At 57.5% G+C, this 12,629-nt stretch overlaps 1 protein-coding gene across 1 annotated transcript; it reads right to left on the bottom strand.

Annotated features, from left to right (window-relative positions):
- Positions 1-8,758: 8,758 nt before the first annotated feature.
- LOC115317335 lies at positions 8,759-9,616 on the bottom strand (the record flags this gene model as incomplete). The annotated part of the gene is made up of 1 exon (XM_040223160.1): positions 8,759-9,616. A coding segment is annotated over one exon (858 nt), but the record flags the coding sequence as incomplete, so codon positions are not given.
- Between the last annotated feature and the right edge of the window lie 3,013 nt (positions 9,617-12,629).

Genomic DNA, 12,629 nt, shown 5'->3' with positions numbered 1-12,629 from the left:
AACCGCAGTCCCCGACCGCCGCCGCCGTCATCTACCTGCCTGTTGCCCAGCGAACCCCGACGACCTTCCATGGCGAGACCCACGAAGACGTAGAGGACTGGCTTCTGCACTACGAACCTGTAGCACGCCATAATAGATGGACCACTGAGCAGCGCCTCCAAAACCTCTACTTCTAATTGGAGGGTACGGCGAGGCAGTGGTTCGAGAACCACGAGGCGTCGCTTACGTCGTGGGACAACTGTATCGCTGGCCTGAAGGAGACATTCATGAACCAGACACGACGACAGCGAGCGGAAGACCTTCTTCAAGTACGAACTCAAGGGCCCAACGAAACGGTCACCAGCTTCGTTGAAGACGTCCTCCGCCTGAGCAGCCGCGCCGACCCTCAGGCCACCGAGGAGAAGAAGCTGCGCGTCCTGATGAGGGGAGTGAGGAGTGACATCTTCGGTGGCCTTGTTCGCAACCCACCAACTACTGTCGACGAATTCGTCGCCGAGGCAACTAACATCGAGCGGGCCCTGTCAATCCGAGCCACCCACTACAACCGACTCGCCGGCACGCCTGCTGCTTCGACGCTGACGTCTTCCCGATTCGACGAGGGCGGCATCAGCGCTGACAATCTTCGTGCAATTGTCCGCGACATCGTCCGGGAAGAGCTCAGGAAGCTGCTGCCTACCAGTGTGGCGGAATGGGCACCCCTATTCCATTCCAATTTCATTCCGGGGAATTAGAGTTTTCGATAATTCCATTCCTTTCAACTCCTAGGAATGGGGACACTGGGCCCATTCCCACTCTTGGAATGGCTGAATCGTTCCGTTCCATTCCTCTAATTCCTAAACGTTAAAAGTGTCACCTGACAGCTGCATTACGTTGCAGGGTTGGGCAGAAATCTTCAGAAATATATTTGGAAATACAAATACTGGGCTAGATGAAAATAGTTGCTAAGATACTGATACTCAAGTCTCAAATATATCTATAAAAATGTATCGTGATACGTATCGGAAATACATTTTAAAAAGAGGCAAAAAGTCTTTGGAAATAAAAATACAAGAATACACTTTAGGGAGGGCAGAAATATAAATACTGATAATACAATACATTTTTCAAATTTCTTTGAGACGCCAACTGAGATGAGGCTTTAAGTTTGAAGTGGAAGTTTCTTTTTTCTTGTTTTTGGTGAAATTACTTTTTTTGCAGGCTTGGCACTTCGCCTTGAAGGTAGTGGTTCCGGACGAAGAGTTCTCAGTGGGTTTAAAAAAACGCTCCATCAAGGATTAACCGCGGTCCCTTCCCTGGCATCCTGTCTGACTGACCAGTGATGCGAAAAGACTTCGACCTCTAAAATAAATTCAATCAAAACATCACCACTTCCCTGTCCAATAAGGGCGCCCTTGTCAGCACTGATCACAAGACGTCACGGTGGGATGAACTAGTATTCTTAAATCTGTAGGTGTTGCCTTGAACATGAAGCTTTACCCACGCTCAGGGATGGGCAAAATACATGCAAATATGTATCGAAATACAAATACAAAATACTTCGTCAAAAACGTATTTAATTACAAATCGAATTACATTTCCGAAAAAGCATTTAAGTACAAGATACAAATACAACCAAATGTATTTGGCCTCCTCCAAATACTTTTCCAAATACATTCCTCAAAATTTGCGTCAGCCACTTAGGGAATCTGCAATGGGTTTCTGGGTATCTCATTTTAATTTTGCATCGCACACTCGGGAGTTAGTGTGCGAGGCTCTAGTAACGTAATAGAAATATAATCACAAAAAATGTAATCAGCTTAGACGTAATAGGTGAAAAAAGTACAGTTTCAAGCAGCTTTTTTTGTCGATTACATTTTGGTATAGGCCAGATCAACAAAGAACTGAGACGACCAAAACGCGCAGCACTAGCTAGAGAATTTTTTATTGTTGCAACTCGCACCAGTTACGAAAATCTGGACGACCCGCACATTTAGAATGTTCCAGGCAAAAATATGGATGGAAATCAGGCTGGAAAGCACTACAAGTTGTCACAGGATCTTATTTAGCCAGGCTGCCTGTGAACGTTGATTTTGTCATTATTCTTGCCTTGGACTAGCACCGTAATCAAAAAGTCACTAAACTCTTGTGCTTGATTGGGAGACACTGCAATCGGTGCAGAACGTAGTTTTCTTCCTGCTCTGGACAGTGACAATAAATTGGAGGGATGTATTTTCGCCCACAAAATTGTATTTAATTACAATTGTATTTGAAATACCCACGTTTTAGTATTTAAATGCACACGTCAAATACATTACCTAATTTGTAATTAAATACAAATGCAAAATACACAAAGTATTTAAATACGCATTTTAAATACTTGTATTTGAAATACTGCCCATCCCTGCCCACGCTGCTGTATGAAAGGACAATACATACTTTCGTTGTAGGTGACCTCGTTGAAGACCATGCACGCAGTTGCATTTGGAATTTTCGAGAAAAGTGAACCACCTGAAGCATCCTGAAGCACATGCATTATCATCTGTTACGGTTGAGAAATCGATATGGTGGCATCCCCGTTGTGACGGTCCTTCCTGCCGACTCTCCGCCTCCAACGCATGAATGACAGTCTTCAAGTTTCGCCTAGCATCATTCAAACAGAGACCTCGTGGATTGCGACCTGAGATGGCCGGCACAGGTGCGAGCTCTTCGAGAAACAGCGCGTTCGAGACGAGTCGAAAGTGTACGAAGTCTGGGTCCGCACAGCGAGGCCACGTCTGGCCTCCTTCTTGGGTATCGGATCACCAGAGCAGCAGGTCACATTCGCGTCGGCTGATGACGTACCCTTGAGCCGTGCAATATTAGAGGCGCAGACGCATTCGGATATGTGTTGAACTTCACTGGTGAAAGGTGCCACCGCCGCCGACCCCCCCCCCCCCCCCCCTTCCCCCCTCTGTTCTTTGCATTGACGCTTGTTTTTTGTATTGCATTTTTTTTTTTTTTTTGCGCATAAGTCTGTTAGGGCCTTACGCGGCTTCGCAGTTTCCCGCTCATTTTATTTCTGAACAACCGACTCCCTGACTGGCTCGGTATAGCTGAACGTAAAAAATAAATAAATAAAATATAAAGAGCCTGGCCCATTCCATTCCCATTCCATTCCGGGCAAAAGGCATCCAATTCCATTCCCATTCCATTCCCCTGAACGTTGCCGCCATTCCATTCCCATTCCATTCCGGGGTCGCGAAAATGCGGAATGATTCCGGAATCATTCCAATTCCGGAGTGGCAACTCCGCAACACTGCTGCCTACTGCCAACCAGCCGGCTTCGCTGTCGATAGCCGAAGTGGTACGCGAAGGAGTTCAGCGGGCAATTCAACCGGAGACTCCTGCCAGCGTGGCCGCAGCCGATGAGCCGACAGTGACCTACGCCGCAGTGGTCCGACGACCGCCGCCAACTGCTCAACATTACCCGGTGGCGCCACGACGAGACCCACCAACGCAGGCGTATACCCCCGACGCAACGACGAAGCACTTCAGTACGACCGCCGAGAACAGCCGGCGCCAAGGAAAACCGGCTTGTGGAGGACAGCGGATCGACGACCCATCTGCTACCACTGCGGGGAAACCGACCATATCTACCGCAGTTGTCCTGTGGGTCGCTACCTGATCGACGCCCGATCGGGACGTGCCTCGCTCGCTCCCCAAGAAGTCACCGACACAGTGCGTGTTCAAAAGAGTTTACTCAAACTCACGTCGTCTGCGAGCCGCTCGTCGCTGTCGTCCCAATGACCTCCCTGACCGGTCCCTTTCGAAGTCGGCAGCCCAAGACCCCTTCCTTTGTCTTCGTTCCCCTTTTAAGACCTTCCCAAGTCCTTGTCCCGCCGACCGTCCAATCGGGAACCTTGCTGCGACCGACCCTCCGACGTCAGCGCTGGGTGAGGGGGCGCTTGCCCCATCCCTCCCGGAGAGCTCGGACGTTGCGCGACTGGACGGCGACGTGAAACGGGAAGGTCACGGGGAACGAAGGAGCGCCCGGCAGCACGGCGACAGGGACCGGCGAGGTCACGGAGCGCGGAGGAGCCAGGGAGAGGGTCCCCACACCTCCCCTCCCTCAAGGCTCGGACCCCGGGGGGCCCGAGTCGGCGAAGGGTGGACGGTCCCCGGCCAGGAACTCCTCCAGCTCCGCCATCACCGTGTCCTCGGCGGGCGGAGGCGGAGGCGGGAGGGGTTCGGCCGGGCAGGCGAGTGGCGCCAGCGGGGGCGGCAGCGTGTCCGAGACCGCGGTGGCGGCGGTCGCGGCGGTAGAGACAGCGGCGGTGGAGGCTGCAGAGGTGGCCCCCTCCTCAGGAAGCTCCCGGGCCGCCGGGGCCAGGAGGTCGGGCTGGTCCCTCTGGAGGAGCCGCAGCGCCGCCTCGACGCACGTGGGGGGGCCCACCGCCCTCAGCAGCTCCTGGTGGCGTGGGCTGGCCTCGTGGGTCTCGCGGTGAACCACCGGCACCCGGCAGAGCCAGCAGGGGTCCTGCAGGTCCGGGGCCAACTCGAAGGCGGGCAGCGTGTGCCCCAGGAAGGGCGGCGGGACCTCGACACCGGGCGTGTCGTGGACCGGTCTCGGCTGGTCCCGCCAACGCTGGCGGGACACGAAATGGAGGTCCCGCTGCCCGTCCCATGTCGTCCAGGTTGCCACGGTGTGGCATGGCCGCCGGCTCCAGGCCCGTCCCCCCTGCGGTGACGGTCCCTCTCTTCTCCTGGAAGGAAGTCGTGCAGGTCGAAGAGGCCTGCTCGAGCCTGGTCCTCCCCGCGCAGGCGGGCCCGACCCACTCTGCGGTGTGCCAGCGCGGTGGCTCGCGGAATCCGCGGAGCCCGCCTGGCGCTGTCCGGACCCAGCGTCCGACGCCCGATCGTGGGGCCACCTCCATGGTCGCCGACCTCGGGAGTCGGGCCGCCTCGACCCGGGGCGCCCACCCCGGGTACTTGGGGGAGCATTAGCGCCCCCGTTCTGGCCTGGCGGGCCTCCTGGGAGGGGTCGTCCCCGTCCAGCGCCGGCACGTGCTCGGCGTCTGGCGTCGTTCCAGAAAGGCATTCTGTGGGGAGGAAATTCAGTTAAAAACACAGAAATGGATTAAACCCTGCGCCGCAGATTGTAGTGACGGCAGAAACTCCTGTTAGAAGTGAGCTCGCCGACAGTGTCATGCACCGTCCGGCCAGCGCGCTCCATCCGTGCTCCGGACTGCGTCTGCCGTCCGGCCGAGACGGGGCTTTCCCCGTTCTCATCAGCCGCTTCTCGTCCATCGCCGTCCAGGTCGCGAAGGTAGTACACCTTTAAATCGGTCTCGTGAACAGGGCCAGACTCCTCGTTTGTGTTCGGCCGAGTGAGTCTGTACGTAAGCCGCGACACTCGCGTACTTACCTCGTAGGGCCCATCCCACTTCGGAGCCAGCGATGCTGCGAATCCGCAAGCTGCATTACTCAGTGGGTGCATTCTCCTCAGAACCAGGTCTCCGACGTTGTACTCCAGGTGGCGATGGTTCTTGTCGTACTGCGCCGCCTGCTCGATCCTTGCGGCATCGAGGTTCTCTCTAGCGTCGTGCAACGCGCCCGTCAAGCGGCTTTTGAGCCCGGCCGCGTACGTAGAGAGTGGGCGACCCGATGCCCCGTCGCTGTTTCTTAACCCGTTCTCTAGTGGAGACGGGAGCTCCTTACCCAGGTTCAGGGACGCTGGTGTAAACCCGGTTGATCGGTTCACTGAAGTCCGAATGGCGAAACCCATCTCGACGATGTGTTCGTCCCAGTCCCGGTGTCTCTCCGTCAGCGCGATCAGCATGCTCTTCAGGTTGCGATTCACTCTCTCAGTGATATTGGCCTGAGGATGGTACGGTGTCGTCCTCTTGTGCTTAATATTGAGGGCCAAGCAGGAGTCCACGAAGACTTTACTAGTGAAATAACTAGCATTATCGCTCACTAGACACTTGGGCGTTCCGAAACGCAGGAAAGTGTCTAACAACTTTTCCCAGATTCGCTCCGAGACCAGTTTTCTCAAGGGGTACAGCTCCACCCACTTCGAGAAATGGTCAGTGACCACCAAAAGGTACTGATTTCCCCGAGGACTCCTCGGCAGCGGGCCAACGATGTCCCACGCGACTATCTCCCACGGGTAGTGACTCATCACCGGCTGCATCAACCCCGGAGGTTTCCCGCCTCTCGGTTTCGCCTTCTGGCAAGCTGGACAGCTACGACAGTACCGAAATACGTCCTGCCTCATTCCCGGCCAGGTCGCGACGCGACATAACTTTTGAAAAGACTTGCTGCCGCTGCCATGACCGGCCAGAGCCGAGTCGTGGAAGTATCTGATAAACTTCCTGCGTAGCTTCCTAGGAATCACCACCCTGAAGGGAGGGTCGTTCCCCTCCTCTTCGTCGATCGCGGGGATATAGCGGAGCAATAACCCATCTTCGCCCAGCAGATACGAATCGAACGGCGCGCCGATTCGTCCGTCAGTGTTCCCGGTGTCAACCGCAATTTCCGCAAGTTTTCCCAACACCCGCTGACAAAATCCATCTGCTCCCTGGGCCTCGACAAGCTCTGCCTTGCTTACCACTTCCCCCCAAGCCACGATCCTTTGCTCCCTCGTAGAGTGACCCACCGCTGCTACGAACTCCGGCTGCTTCCCCTCCTCCCAGCCATTCTCTCGCTTTCCCGCGATCGCGGGGGGCTTCTCCCCCGCGCACGGAGGTATTCTCCCTCCTCTCCCGCGCTCTTCGCCCCCCAACGGTCGCGTCTCCTCCTCCCGACCACCGTCCTGGGGCGCCCGAGAGAGCGCGTCCGCAACCTTGTTGCTCGAGCCCTTTCGGTATTCGACAGTGTAGGAGTAGCGCTGCAGGGTCAGAGCCCAGCGAGCCAGCCTTCCCGCTGGCTCCTTCAACCTCTGGATCCATGTTAGCGCAGCGTGATCCGTCTGTATGACAAAAGTCGTACCGTCTAGATAGAGATCGAACTTTTTCAAAGCGAACATGACGGCCAGCCCCTCCTTCTCCGTTACGCTGTAGTTGCGCTCGGGCGGTGTAAGCGTTCGGCTCGCGAAAGCCACAGGGCGCAACTGCCCATCGTGCTCCTGTAACAACACCGCTCCGACACCGTAGTCGCTCGCGTCCGTCTGTACGACGAAATGCCGGTTTAGATCTGGTAAATGTAAGCTCGCTGTATCAGCTATTGCCTTCGCGAGAGACGCGAAAGCCGCGTCGTGCTCCCTCCCCCAGATCCACCTTGAGTTTTTCCGCAGCAATTGGTTCAATGGCTGTGCTAGCTCCGCGCATCCCGGAATGAACTGCCGATAAAAACCGACCATCCCTAGAAACCTCTGAAGGCTCTTTACGTCACGCGGCGCTGGATAATTGAGGATGGCCTCCAACTTATCGTCGTTCGGCTTCAACGTACCGTTGTCAACGATAAAGCCTAAGAGATTAACCCTCGAGGCTGCGAGCTGTACCTTATCTGGGTTGATCGTCAACCCAGCCTCCCACATTCTACTCAGAACGATCTCGAGATGAGTTAGGTGCTCTTCGAACGAGTTCAAGAATACTACGACATCGTCCATGTAAGCCATGGCAAAGTTAAACTTCGCGTCCCCCAGCACGATGTCCATCAGCCGCTGAAAACTAGACGGCGAATTCGATAATCCGAACGGCAGGCGGGTAAACTCAAACAACCCCCTGTGACAAGTGAACGCTGTCTTTTGGACGTCGTCTGGTGCTACCTGGATCTGCAGGAAGCCTCTGCTGCAGTCCAGCGTGGTAAAGACCTTCGCGCTACCCAGCGAGTACATGATGGACTCAATAGATGGAAAAGGATACGCGTCCCTTTTGGTCATCTCATTGAGTCGGCGGTAGTCTACGCAAAGACGGGCTGTCCCGTCTTTCTTCGGCGCTAGCACTACCGGAAATGCCCACGGGCTTTGCGACGGCCGTACGGCCCCCGTGTCCAACATTTCATTGAGAGCCTTATCTAGGAGAGCTCGCTTGTGCACACTCAGCGGTCTGGGGTTACAACCCCACGGCCTAGCGTCTCCCGTGTCTATCTCATGTTGTAAAACATGCGTGACTCCCGGCCTCTCAGTAAACATAGCTGCGTGTCTAGACAAAGCGTCCGCTAACGATCGCCTTTGTTCGGCCGGCCCGTCGAAAGAAGCCACGATCTGTTCAACGTTATCTGGTACGGCCCGCGCAGCTAACACCTGCTCCTCGCGCAGCCTAGCGAGCGAACATTCCGATCCCTTCCCCAAACCAGGGTGGGGCTACAAAGGGGATGAGAGGGGTCAGCGGGTTGTAGTGGTACCCGTTATTCTTTAGGTCTAGAATGATCCCCTCTCGGCAAACGAAGTCCTGTCCCAAAATAACTGGGATTGACATGCCCGGCAGGTAAACAAAGCGCTGCCTCCTTCGCTTGCCGTCGAGGCCGAGGTGAAGGCGAACTGCGCATTGCGCCTCGGCCGATCCTGCCGCTAAACGCAACGGAGTTGCAACTTCGCGCAGGCACAGGTTTCTTTTGCGGCAGTCCGTGTACACGGAGTCTCCGATGAGAGAGAGGGTTGAGCCGGTGTCGACTAATGCTAGATAATCTTTACCACCGATCTCTACCCACACGTACGGACCCCTTTCAGGTGTCGAGTCCTGAGCCCGACATGCCGACGGCGCGAACGCTACCCGATCGCTGCCCGCGACTTCCGCCCCGTCGGCGAACTGACCCGGGGCCTCGGCAGCGGCCGGCAACCTTGATTCGGGCAACCCGATTACTGGCGCCGGCCCCGCGCGTTTTCCGAGTATCCGGATTCGGCCGCTGCCCACGTGCATTGCCGCCTGATGTGCCCAGGCTGGTGGCACCTGAAGCACCTGACTTGGGCGCGGTCGTCGTGTGCTACAGTTGACCTGTCGCTAACGGCACGCGGCGCGCCGCCTCGCCGAGCGCTGTTGTCGCCGCCGCGAGCGTCGTAACGCGTCACGTCTCCGCGGTATTCGACCGCGCCGCCCCCCCTACGGGGTTGCGCCCCGGCTGAGTGTGCGCTGGCTACCCTGCGCCTTTGCTCGAAGCCGAATGGGTCGAGGGCCCGAGGTGGAATGGCTCCGCCATTCCCGCGATCCGCGACGGCCACGTACGCCGTCTGCGACTCGACGTAACCGTCCGCGGCGCGTCCCGTCCACGCGCAACCCGGCTCCAAGGACTCCTCGGCTCTTGGAGGGGGCCGATACTGCAGCTCAGCGAGCAAGCCCGCTTGAACCGTGCGCGCCTCTCTCGCCAGTGCTTCGAGGTCTGCGAAATCGCGTCCTCGAAGATACGCCTTAAATCTGGGGTGGCACTGGCGGATCGCCCTCGCTACTTTCTCCGCGTTAGGCGCGGAGGGTTCGGCCCGCGAGTAGAGCTCCTGGAGTGCACGGACGTACTCCACGAGGCTCTCATCCGGGTGCTGAGTGCGGCTCGCCAGCTCGTCGCGAATCCGCATCTCGTAGTCGGGAGGAAGGAATTCCTCCCGAAACCGCGCCCGGAAGTCCGCCATTGATTGGAACGGCGTTTGCAGCCGTCTCCAACGCGCGGCGTCGCCCGTCAGTGCAATCGGCACGATCTGCAGCAGGGCTGTTGCGTCCGATGCCCCCAAAGCGGTTACGTACGCGTCTAAATCCTGCAGGAAATCGTGCACCGATTTCCCGTCGGAGTACCCCGAGTACGTCGGCGTAGGCACGCTCAACCGCGGGCGGGGTATCGGCAAAGGCGCGGCACTCGCGACGCTTGGGGCTGTCCCCATCTGCCGCGACATCGCGTCCATCATCCGCGTCATTGCGCGCATCAGTTCACCGGCGTCTAGCACGCCTTCCGTCGCTGGTGAAGCTGGGGGCGAAGTCCCAGTCTCCGGGGGCGCGCGTGAGCCCGAGTCTCCGCTAATCGGAGCAGCCCCCGCGCTATCTCGCCCAGGCTCGTCCTCCGACGAACCGTCCTTACTCGCGCCGGTGGTCGACCTGGTGTCGACCATTGTCACTTTCTACCAACTCGAACACAATTCGCAAAATTCGAGCACGCTAACCTCCAAAATCCGCGAAAACGCAAAGTGCGCGACCTCTCAGGGAGGAGCGAAAGCAACGGCCAACCGATCGGGCCCCACGTTGGGCGCCAGATTATGTGGGTCGCTACCTGATCGACGCCCGATCGGGACGTGCCTCGCTCGCTCCCCAAGAAGTCACCGACACAGTGCGTGTTCAAAAGAGTTTACTCAAACTCACGTCGTCTGCGAGCCGCTCGTCGCTGTCGTCCCAATGACCTCCCTGACCGGTCCCTTTCGAAGTCGGCAGCCCAAGACCCCTTCCTTTGTCTTCGTTCCCCTTTTAAGACCTTCCCAAGTCCTTCTCCCGCCGACCGTCCAATCGGGAACCTTGCTGCGACCGACCCTCCGACGTCAGCGCTGGGTGAGGGGGCGCTTGCCCCATCCCTCCCGGAGAGCTCGGACGTTGCGCGACTGGACGGCGACGTGAAACGGGAAGGTCACGGGGAACGAAGGAGCGCCCGGCAGCACGGCGACAGGGACCGGCGAGGTCACGGAGCGCGGAGGAGCCAGGGAGAGGGTCCCCACAGTCCTTACCGGCAAATGGGCCTGCGTGGATTCCACCCGAACGACCCACACCCGAGGTACACGGCGAACGCCCTCGCGACATCGAGGAGTATACCCCCGACGCTCGCCTTCCCCAGTGTCGTCTCTCCGCCGTGAAGCCCGCTCCCCATCGCCACGACGTTCAGCGTCCCCAGTGTCACGACCCCGCCGAGAAAGCGTGTCTCCCCTGCGTCGCCGGGAAAACTAAGTGCGGCAACGCCTGGAGGTGGCGTTGCCGAAGACGACCGTAGTAAAGAGCCTCCAAGAACGACGGAGCGCTCACAACGACGTCCCTGCATCGGTGTCCAACAACCTAAACGTTATAATCGACGGCCACGACGCATCGGCACTTGTGGACACAGGAGCAGACTACTCAGTCTTGAGTGGGAGGCTCTCCCGCCGCCTGCGAAAAGTCATGACGCCGTGGGATGGACCCCAAATACGAACCGCCGGAGGACATCTCATCACGCCAGTCGGGAGATGCACTGCTCGCGTCGAGATCCACGGTGAGACGTGCCCTGTGAAGTTCGTCATTCTGCAAGACTGTTCCAGGGACGTTATCCTCGGAATGGACTTCCTCTGCGAGTATGGCGCCGTCATCGACCTCGGAACAAACCGGCTGACGCTACGAAAACCTGCTTCACCAGCGGAGGAACCCCAAGCGACGTCACCCACGGTCCGAGTCCTCGCAAACCACGTAAACCTACCACCGCGGTCGAGTGTTTTCGTACTTGTCGGGATCGATGAAGCTTCCTGTGGCGAAGTTCTTCTCGAGGGAAGCCTCCAATTGCTCCTGGGAAGAGGCATAGGCGTCGCAAGGGGAGTAGCTGAACTTCAGGATGGGCGGACCGTGGCCCTCGTGACGAACTTCCGAAACGAAACGCAACACCTCACGAAAGGTGCAGCCGTGGGCCACGTCGAGAAACTCCGAAACCCCGCCGAAATCACCGCGATTACTGACGAATCCTCGCCGCCCCAGCAAGACAGTACGTCGCCAGCGCAGCTCGACATTGACCCTAAGCTTCCGGACCCTAAACGGCGTCAGCTGGTTAACCTCCTCGCCGAATACCGCGACTGCTTTGCGACGTCGTCGAAGGTGCGCCAGACCCCGGTTGCCAAGCACCGCATCGTTACCGAGGACGACGCGCGCCCTGTGCATCGATCGCCGTACAGAGTCTCCGCTAAGGAAAGGGAGGTGATCCATCAGCAAGTTCAAGAGATGCTGAACGACGACATAATTCAACCTTCAAGCAGTCCCTGGGCCTCTCCAGTCGTACTGGTTAAGAAGAAGGACGGAACACTTAGGTTCTGCGTGGACTACCGGCAACTGAACGCGGTGACGAAGAAAGACATCTATCCACTCCCCCGCATCGACGACACGTTAGACCGGCTGCGCCACTCCCGATACTTTTCATCGATGGACCTGAAGAGCGGCTACTGGCAGATCGAAGTCGACGAACGGGACCGAGAGAAGACAGCTTTCGTCACGCCGGATGGGCTGTACGAGTTCAAGGTGATGCCCTTCGGATTGTGCACGGCGCCAGCAACTTTCCAGCGTGTCATGGACACCGTACTTCGACCAGGATGCGGAAACCGAGATTCACACTGACGCAAGTAACGCAGGACTTGGCGCGGTACTGGTTCAAGTACAAGAGGGCACCGAGCGAGTCATCGCCTACGCAAGTCGGACACTGTCCAAGGCGGAGCGAAATTACTCCACGACTGAAGAAGAATGCCTTGCGGTCGTCTGGGCGATCACGAAGTTTCGTCCGTACTTATACGGAAGCCCGTTCCGTGTAGTCACGGACCACCACTCGCTCTGCTGGCTTGCGAACCTGAAGGACCCGTCAGGACGCCTCGCTCGATGGAGTCTTCGACTACAAGAGTTCAACATGACAGTGGTCTATAAGTCAGGCCGCAAGCACAGCGACGCCGACTGCCTGTCCAGAGCCCCCGTCGAAACTCCTTCCGGCTGCAGCGACGACAATGACGACGAGTGCTTCCTAGGAGCAGTGAACACCGACGA

This window comes from Ixodes scapularis, unplaced genomic scaffold (assembly GCF_016920785.2).
Source record: "Ixodes scapularis isolate PalLabHiFi unplaced genomic scaffold, ASM1692078v2 PGA_scaffold10__122_contigs__length_95168666, whole genome shotgun sequence".
In the NCBI taxonomy this organism is placed as follows: Eukaryota; Metazoa; Arthropoda; class Arachnida; order Ixodida; family Ixodidae; genus Ixodes; species Ixodes scapularis.
The sequence above is the reverse complement of the archived record's forward strand: the minus strand, read 5'-3'. Positions and strand labels throughout refer to the sequence as shown.